The 9,680-nt window shown below is 40.2% G+C and overlaps 1 protein-coding gene across 6 annotated transcripts in view; it reads right to left on the minus strand.

Annotated features, from left to right (window-relative positions):
* Nucleotides 1-9,680, minus strand: part of LOC106874312 (uncharacterized) — a 72,966-nt gene that overhangs the window by 43,172 nt on the left and 20,114 nt on the right. For 2 of the 6 annotated variants that reach the window (XM_052973871.1, XM_052973890.1), the window contains exon 1: nt 2,972-3,705. The exons of the other annotated variants lie outside the window; for them this stretch is intronic. In XM_052973871.1, the coding sequence (XP_052829831.1) occupies nt 2,972-2,974 (3 nt within the window). In that variant the 5' untranslated portion in view covers nt 2,975-3,705. Of the gene's footprint in view, nt 1-2,971; nt 3,706-9,680 lie in introns of those variants that run through there. 6 annotated transcript variants of the gene reach the window in all.

The raw sequence follows: 9,680 nt of genomic DNA on the forward strand, positions 1-9,680 counted from the left end.
GAAGCAAAAGGAATTCAAAACTGAAAAATTACGGAAAACAAAAAGGAAGAACTACTCCTCGGTTTAAAACATGCACATCGGAAGACATTACAGTTTTTGGTGCTCTAGACGATTTCTAAGTACTCAACAGGAACACCTACATAATGTAGAACCATGTGTGTGTGTGTGTGTTAGACAGAATAAGATAACAAATCCAAGGGTGTGAGGAGTTTTCAGGACATTTATAATAAAATAGTCTTACAGCTGTTTCTGGGATATTATGGATATCCCTTCATCAGAGACGGTGTGAGAAAATATTTGAGTTCAAATTATCGTGGAAAAGACAGGGAATACAGAAGGAAATATACATATGTATGTATACAGGGTACAGTGAATAAACTGTATTCTAAATTACGCAAAAATGAAAATAACACTGACATCTCATTTCAACAGACATATTTACCAAAATTACACACAAATATCTTGAAATACTAAAGAGTAAATTTATTCAATAAAATCGCCATTGGCTTCAACCATGGCCTCCAGATGACTTCAGAATCTCCTGCAACTCTTCTGGATGGTCTCCTTGTTTAAGTTGGTGAATGTTGCCATAATCCTTGCCTTCAGTTCATCTTTGGTTTTACAAGGAGTTCTGTTGGTCTCTCGCTCAACTGCACCCCACAAAAAATAATCAAGGGGGTTCCAGTCTGAAGAGTTAGGTGGCCAGATGTTAGGGATGATGTGGTTGCAGAAATTGTCTGACAGCCAAGACTGGGTTCTCCTGATTGTGCGGCATGGTGCAGAGTCCTGTTGCCAGACATAATTTACACCCAAACACTCTGAAATGTTCGCAGTGGAGCTTCCAGCACGAATGCCAAGCAGTACAGCTTGTCGTTTCCAAATTTCTGGCAGAGTGAATTGCGTCATGGTGCTGTTTTTCTCACAGACAGTGCTCACAAAGTCAAAAACAAACAACGCATATGTACAAAATTAAAAATATAAAATGGCAAGATCAAACGTTATTTATTCCTTGGGACATTTTTGGATTCTCAAATCTCGTTTTATTTGGTTTGTACCTAAAATTTCATTTCAAAATACAAATTATGTTTTTCACTGAATCTTCAATAATACATGCACACATATAAACATATAACACATACACACACACGAGTACACGGAGGCAAAACAATGTGGAGAGTATTATTAGTACTCGAATACCAAAGGTAGAGCAAAATGTTATAGTTTGCGAAGTCTTTTCAGCTACAGTAAAATAATATCTATTACACACACATATACAATTATTTCAGTGGCATAGTTTAATGTTAGTAAGCTGAAGTATTTGAAGAATCTTAGTGGTAACTTGACCTATTTAAAGCAAAAAATACCCAACAAGTTTTGATCAAAAGGAAAAACATCGGACAATGTAGCCACAGACATGATGCCCATATTTGGAATAGCTTTTATAATCAGTCTACCAAATTACAATTGTCCTGCCACAAAACAACTATTTTGGCGGCATTTTTTGAATTTAGCCGCGAGTCAAACGTGAGCCAACTGATCTATAATCGAAGACAAACCAGTATATCTAGAATTATATCTTTATCTGATGTGTCAGCTTTTCTCTATGACGTCACACGATGTTACTGATTTGGCTGCTATTTCTAGCATCCAGAGCCACCGTGGTTACCAGACAGAGACTGTTACCATTGCATTTGAGTAGAACCAGGTTTTCAGGGAACCTGAGGTTTTTCTCTGTGGTTGAGAGGTCAGCTAGAAATAGCAGACAACTCTCTCTTAAATCTATAAGCATCGTAAGAAAATGAGCGTACATTCATGAAGATCTACTTGAGTAAAGCTGACTTGGGCTAAACAGCAGGCTTGTGTGTGTGCGCGCGCTAATTATGTCTTTTAAGGCGACGGGCTGACAGAATGGCCCGCACGCTGCGAGAAATGCTTAATGGCATTTCATCCGTCTTTACGTCCTAAGTTCAAATTCCGCCGAGTTCGACTTTACTTTTCATCCTTTCGGGGTCGATAAAATAAGAACCAGCTGATCACTAGGATCGATGTAATCGATGTAACCCCTCCCCCAAACCGCTGGCATAATCAACTCCACACACACACACACGTTCACATGTATACAAACATTACACACATACCTACTCTCACGTACACACCTGTAGAAGCTTGTTTACAGTTCTCTGCAGACACATTATTCCCCATTATGTATTCATTACGTTTATCATTCAACATCAACTGGTCTCGTAATCTTTTAAATGGATCTAGTCGTTCATTTTACCTGGCTGAATATTCCAGAGATACACGTACATTTACTGTCATATCCTCGAATTCATTCAATGTTAACACAGCTAGTTGGCTCTCTGAATTACAGGTACAAACCAATCATGTAATGTTAAATAGTTGAGGATTTCAGTCTTTCTCTGTACCCTAAACGGAATCCTCGACACAACAAGACTAGTTCCTTCAATTACTTGTAATGTCTATTAGAACGGGCTCTGACACGGTCCCTAGTTACCAAAATTTAGCATTCTTTTACAGTTATACCAGTCTAGTGACACAGGTGTAATAGTAAAGAATTAACTCTAAATTTTACTTAAATTAAGTTGAACATTGCTACTGTCAGTGGCATTTTTCAAGGTGCCATGCAATGGACTCAATCTCGAGGCATCACGATTGAGAAGTGAGATTCTTAACCATTTGGCCATGTCTGCAACTTGTCTCTTTCTCTCTCTCTCTCACACACACACACACACACACACATACACAGAGAATATAGCATTCCATATGTAGCATTCTCTCTCTCTGTATATGTTTTATGGGCGAAAATACGTAAAAATAATGACACCGATTTTAATTAATGATGTAGAATATTCATATTCACACATTTTGTTTAACGTCTTGATAAAAAAAAAACAACCCATGTGTGCTTTATGGTCAATAAATGAAAGGAAAAACAAAGGCAGGCACCTACCATATATGGCGAGATTAGAATTGGTCGATCGTGGAATTTGGCCGGATGGAAACTAGTGAAAAGTGACTGTTGTTAGACTCACGTGTTTCCTTGTTTGGACAACCAGGAAGTTTGGAAACAGAAACAACACAAGTAACAAAAATAAACCAATACTAAAACTGAATAGATTTGTTCAAAAAAGTAAATTAATTAAATAAAAGGGTTTATTAATATTTGCAGTTTTCCGAAGCTAAGAGACAACGGTTCGATTTCAGCGAAGGATTTGTTTTCCCAGATAAATTATAAAGTTATAGTTTAAAAAATAATTATTAGATTAAAAATACCGGGTTTAGTTTCACAAACAAGACACATTAATAGCATTTTCTTTCACAAACTGGTATAATAATCCACACGTGAGCATTTTCCGGAGTTAAATATATTTTTTTCTCATAAACAGGTTTATTCTCTGAAAAAGAATTTCCTTACAACACTGCACATTGTTGATTAAACTTGTAAATTAAAGTTCGGTTTTGTCAGAATGAAAAAAGAACGAATTCGTAATGAAGTGCAAACATCATACATATGGCACATTTTTCCGTGAAGTTAACATAAAATCACCCCTGGTGATTCATGTCTTTTGTATTTGGTCCTGCAAGGAAGAGGTAGATGGTCCATCCTTTGTCAATCTACGTAAGTTTAACTTGCTAAGGTAACAACAATACTTCTGACACCAGTAATAATAACCGCAGTTTTGATTTAACGCGCGCGCACTCTCTCTCTCTCTCTCTCTCTCTCTTCCTCCCTATCACCGCCACTATCTCCACCACGACCAACACATTATGTTGTGTTCAGTCAACTGTGAAATGAAACAAAAGAAAAAAACAACAACAACAAAATAATGAATTAAATAGAGCGTGGATTGCAAGACAGCAAATCAGAGATGAATGGTTCGCATCCTAACCACCATCGTCAATTCAACGAATGTGTTTCTGCGGGAGTCTTTCAACGTGCTAGAAACAACAGTAAGCTTTAGTTCAAACCTTACCGGCTTAACAATAAATTGTATTTCTACCTCAGATTACAATGAAATGATGTAACATTGATATATGATACCTGATACATGACGGGTTAGTCACGAATGGAATGGGTTTAAAATTTTTTTTTTTATTAAGCGTACTCAACCAGGACAGGACAAAACAACAACTGCAACGAAGCGTGTCCACATAAACACTCAATCTGCTAGAAATAGCAGCCAAATTTCTCTAAAATCACAGCTTAGTGTTTTGAAAACACTTTTTTTAATTTGGAAGAGGGACAGCGCCCATGTCCGTCTTACCTGTCTAGACCCTCTAGACAAGCGAGACTATCACCGGTTAAACTACGGCTGCCACATTCTGAAGGGTGGAAGGGTGAGTGCTGAAATCAACTCCGAGTATCATGGGAAAGGACAAAATGAGAGAGAGAATGATGTTTGTGGATTCGAGGCAGTTGGTGAGTGATTCGATGCCAATTAGCCGGGATGGCCATTTTTTGCCTGTCGACTAATGATGCAGCATTGCTTTAGATGTGAGAACATTGTTCCGGGGTTTCGCCTAAGCTTTGTAAAGGGTGAGCAGTTTATCCGTCCAATGACGGGTAATTCAGAAAGAATACTTTTGCCACCATAGGTAGCAAAGTCAGGAAATCTGGCATAAATGAAATAATTATAATTCTAGCTTTTAATAAAATTTCTTAGTGTTTATACAAAATCATGAAATTCTTTGATTTGTTTCAGTCATTTCATTGCGGCCATGCTGGAGCACCGCCTTTAGTCGAGCAAATCGACCCCAGGACTTACTCATTATAAGCCTAGTACTTATTCTATTGGTCTCTTTTGCTGAACCGCTAGGTTACAGGGATGTAAACACACCAGCATCGGTTGTCAAGCGATGTTGGGAGAACAAACACAGACACACACAAACATCATCATCGTTTAACGTCTGTTTTCCATGCTGGCATGGGTTGGACGGTTTGACAGGTCTGGAGAGCCAGGAGGCTGCACCAGACTCCAATCTGATTTGGTAAGGTTTCTACAGCTGGATGCCCTTCCTAACGCCAACCACTTCGAGAGTGTAGTGGGTGCTTTTTACGTGCCACCGACACAGGACCCAGTCAGGCGGACCTGACATCGACCACGTTCAGATGGTGCTTTTTACGTGCAACCGGCACGGGAGCCAGTCAGGGGCCACCTGCCACAGCTACGGTATTGGTTTTACTTGACTCAACAGGTCTTCTCAAGCATATCATATCGCCCGACGCATCAGGGGTACTCTTAACTGGGCCGGATATGCATGGCTGCCATCTCACTTTAGTTGCCGGGTCTTTTCAATCACAGCGTATCTCCAAAGATCTCGGTATCCTGTCATTACCTCTGTGAGACCCAATGTTCGATGGTCATGCTTTACCACCTCATCCCATGTCTTCCTGGATATACCTCTTCCACAGGTTCCTTCTACAGTTAGGGAGTGACACTTCCTCACGCAGCTGTCCTCATCCATACGTAACACATGACCATACCAGCGCAGTCGTCTCTCTTGCACACTACATTTGATGCTTCTTATGCCCAACTTTTCTTTCATGGCGCTTCCTTTCTGACATGTATGCACACTAACATTACACATCCAGCCGATCATAATAGCTTCATTTCTTTCAAGCCTACGCATGTCCTCAGCAGTCATGCCTATGTTTCACTGCTGTATAGCATGGCAGTTCGCCCACATGCATCATACAGTCTACCTTTTCATCTTGGGCGAGAGGCCCTTACTTGCCAGCAGAGATAGGAGCTCCTTGAACTTTGCCCAGGCTATTCTTATTCTAGCCGCTACACTCAAAGAGCAACCACCTCCACTACAGACTTGGTCACCTAGGTAGCGGAAGCTATTAACTACTTCTAGTTTTTCCCCCGGCATGTGATGGAATCTGTTTTCTGTACATCTTCAGTGTTTATTGCCCCTGTGCATTTGCCACACACAAAAAATATCTTCCCGGTTAGCCTTCCTTTGATATTGCTGCACCTTTTATGTGTCCATAACTTACAGCGGGTACATCGTATAGAGTCTTTACCCACGCCTTTTCTACAGATCGAGCAGGGCCATCTACCTGAAGGGGTTTGTGATTTGTCAGCCTTCCTACTTACTAAGACTTTGGTTTTTGCTAGGTTAACCCTAAGGCCCTTCGATTCTAGACCTTGCTTCCACACCCTAAACTTCGTCTTTAGTTCTGGAAGTGACTCAGCTATTAGAGCAAGGTCATCAGCATAGAGGAGCTCCCAAGAGCAGCCTGTCGTGAATTCCTCTGTTATTGCCTGGAGAACTATAATGAATAAGAGGGGGCTGAAGAATGATCCTTGGTGAACCCCTTCTTCTACTCGGAATTCTTCACTATATCCGTTGCCAACGCTTACCTTATTGCCAGTGTCCCTGTGCAGGGCCTGTACAGCTCTTACCAGCCACGCATCTATCCCCAGTTTCCACATTGATCACCAGATAAGGGATTGAGGGACTCGGTCAAGAGCTTTCTCCAACAAATCAACAGAGGTTTATCTTTGGCTAGGTATTTCTCCTACAGTTGCCTTACCAGAAATATAGCATCAGTGGTGCTTCTGCCTCGCACAAAACCAAACTGCATCTCATTCAGTCTAACTCTCTCCCTAATTACTTAGGCTATGATCCTCTCAGTTACTTTTATCACTTGATCCAATAATTTGATAGCCCTGTAGTCATTTCTATCTAAAGCGCCACCTTTAGCTTTGTAGCAGTTGACTATGGTGCTGCTACACCAGTCATTGGGTAGGACTCCTTCATGATCTACAATATGGGTGACAAGACCATAATCCACACCACCCGATATTTTAAGTATCTCGGCGGTGATTCCTGATGGGTCGGGGGCTTTTCCTGTCTTCATATCCTCAATTGCTTTATCTACCAAGGTACTGTCGATTCAGATAGCTGGTCCCTCAATCGGGTCAACCTTTGGCAGACTCTCCTCCTCCCATTCATTCTCTACATTCAGCAGTCTTTCATAATGACATCTCCAAACCTCTTTCTTTGCAGAATCATTAAACGCAAGGGCACCATCATCCATGCGGACACATTTCTCTCTTATAACATCACGGTTTTCTCTCACACACTGTCTTGCAATCCGAAAAACTTCAGTGTGTGGGTGGCGTTCTTTTACTCAGTGCCTGCCACCAAGCCTAGTATGCGTACCCAAATGGCACGTCTTATATAACTCTTTCATCTACTCTCTCTCCCGCTTTCTATATACTACGCAAAGTACGAATAGAGATATCAACCAACCAATTATTATATGGAGATATGGACCCAGTACTTGACTGATAATTCATTTTATCGACCTCGGAAGAACGAAAATCAAAATTGATATCGGAGGGATTTGAACTTGGTACGTAAAGGGCCGTAACTAAATACCATAAGGCATTTTGTTTGATCCTCTAATGATTCAGTTAATCTTTTGCCCTTCTAGTTTGTCATAATTACATCCGTTTAACTAATTAAATCAATACCATTTTCAAGTTGTTGCTTGTTTTTCCGGCAACATATTCTTCAAAGTCACCTCTTTTAATTGGAAGCATCATCTTCGGTAACAGCACCATCACCACCTACAACAGCCGTTAGTCACCTACGGGCGGAGTCCGGCTCAAAGTCTCCGAACAAAATTATATCTACTCGCTCCACAGCAGCTAGAAATAAATGCTGGCTGATTTCGAGGTCTATATTCCGATAACCAGCGATTGTAATAGCCAAACCATTAGACTTGCTATTAGTATTTTCATCCGGTACTGATCTGTGGAAATTCCACCGCCCATTGTCAATCACAAATATCTCCCTACTTGGTAGTAAAATATCCTGTTATTTCCTTCTTAATACTTCGAGTAATTTCCAGGAAATTTTCTCTATTCTTTGCGGCTATATTTTCTCTTCTAGCCCCCCACTCTTTTCTTTTTATTCTAACTTGTACAAAATATTCTTGCCCATCACAATCGTTCGTATTTTCTTTTCTTTCTTGACAAATACTTCTCTTTCTTTCCCTGTTATCTCCGGCTTCGTCATCATACAACACCATTTAGCTACAATTTATCCCTTTTCTCTTGAGTTCATTCCTGATTCTCACTTTATTCCTAATTCTTATTTCTTTCTTTGCCATATTTCTAGTCTTTTTTTCTATCTTCTCTGTTTTTCTCGATTTAATTTTCGTTGTCCTTTGTAAACCACCAAACTCTATTTCGGTAATAAAACAATTTAAGAAGCATTTGACGTTATATAGTTGGTAACACCTGGATCCAAGATATTTCGTTATACATCTTTTATGAAGAAAGTTAGGAACGCAGTTAGTAATATAAAGATAACAGAAGAGACAGGTGTTCGATTTTCACGAGCTGCTCTATGGCACGTGCATTAAATCGTCAGGTAAATAGTGAGAGAGAGAGAGAGAGAGAGAGAGAGAGAGAGAGAGAGAGAGAGAGAGAGAGAGAGAGAGAGAGGAAGTCAAACAAACGCTATTGGCGCCTGCACACAAACACATACGAACGCTAATGGCGTGCTCACATATGCACATCTCCCTCGCACATATATATACAGCATTCGTATATGAGTATGCGTAAGTGTACACGTGCCAGTAGCGTTTATTTGAATCTCTCTCACACATACACACACACTGTTACAATCCCCTTTCCACAGCATGACAGATTTTTTTTACACCACAGGAATTTATCATTAGCACTTTAATGTAAAAGATATAGATATAGGTATCTGTAATCATTGATTGCCTGTCACAATATCACTACTAAAACCCATCAACCCAACCATCCATTCATCCGTCCATCTCTAGTAACACCAAAATATATCAACCACGTGTTCAAAAGTGAACAACACCCTACAGTAGTTAACACTTGAAGAAGTGCACACTTCCCAATTATCTCCTATGCGACTCGACAATCGTTACACTAATGAACCACAAGGAAAACCTTGAAGAGAAACACTGCATACCGTAAAGATGGTTAAGCATAGATAGGTTCCCCCCCCCATAAACTTGATGACAATGCCAACAGTAACCTCGCCTGGAATCGTGAACCCCACATCAAGACATATTTCAAAGATGTGCAGCCCAAGAACAAGAGTTAGCTACATATTTCTTAAAGAACAAAAAGACAATGAAGATCTTCAACCCCCGAAGATGCGACCAAAATTATTGATTTTGCCATTTAAATGTAGGATCTTGTGTTCAAGTTGCCAAAAAGTGTCATAAAAATAGTAGTAGGAGTAGTATTAGTAGTAGTATGGGGGAATGTGATTCCCTACTAATTCTGACAGATGGCACCTTTGCGTCACTCAGGCAATAACCCTTCAACCCATGGGTCTGTTTCGGTAGTCGTTGCTGATGAGGGCTTAATAGGGTCGGAGTGCAAATCCTACTTCAACCTCTTTTACGATACGCAGAGGAAACTCTGGGTCTATTTATTGACATGCTGGTCCTCACACAGTACTAAAGTGATGTGAAATGAACACGAGGCGCTGCTCGGTCCGGGGATCGAGCACACGATCTGGTGGTTATCAAACTATTACTTTTATTACTGAATGATGTTGTTAAAGCAATATGCAGTACCAACAGTACGAAGGAATAGCCTTGCATACATAGAAAAATAAGTGTGTGTGTGTGTGTGTGTGTGTGTGTG

The sequence above is a fragment of the Octopus bimaculoides genome, chromosome 1, assembly GCF_001194135.2.
Source record: "Octopus bimaculoides isolate UCB-OBI-ISO-001 chromosome 1, ASM119413v2, whole genome shotgun sequence".
Classification (NCBI taxonomy): domain Eukaryota; kingdom Metazoa; phylum Mollusca; class Cephalopoda; order Octopoda; family Octopodidae; genus Octopus; species Octopus bimaculoides.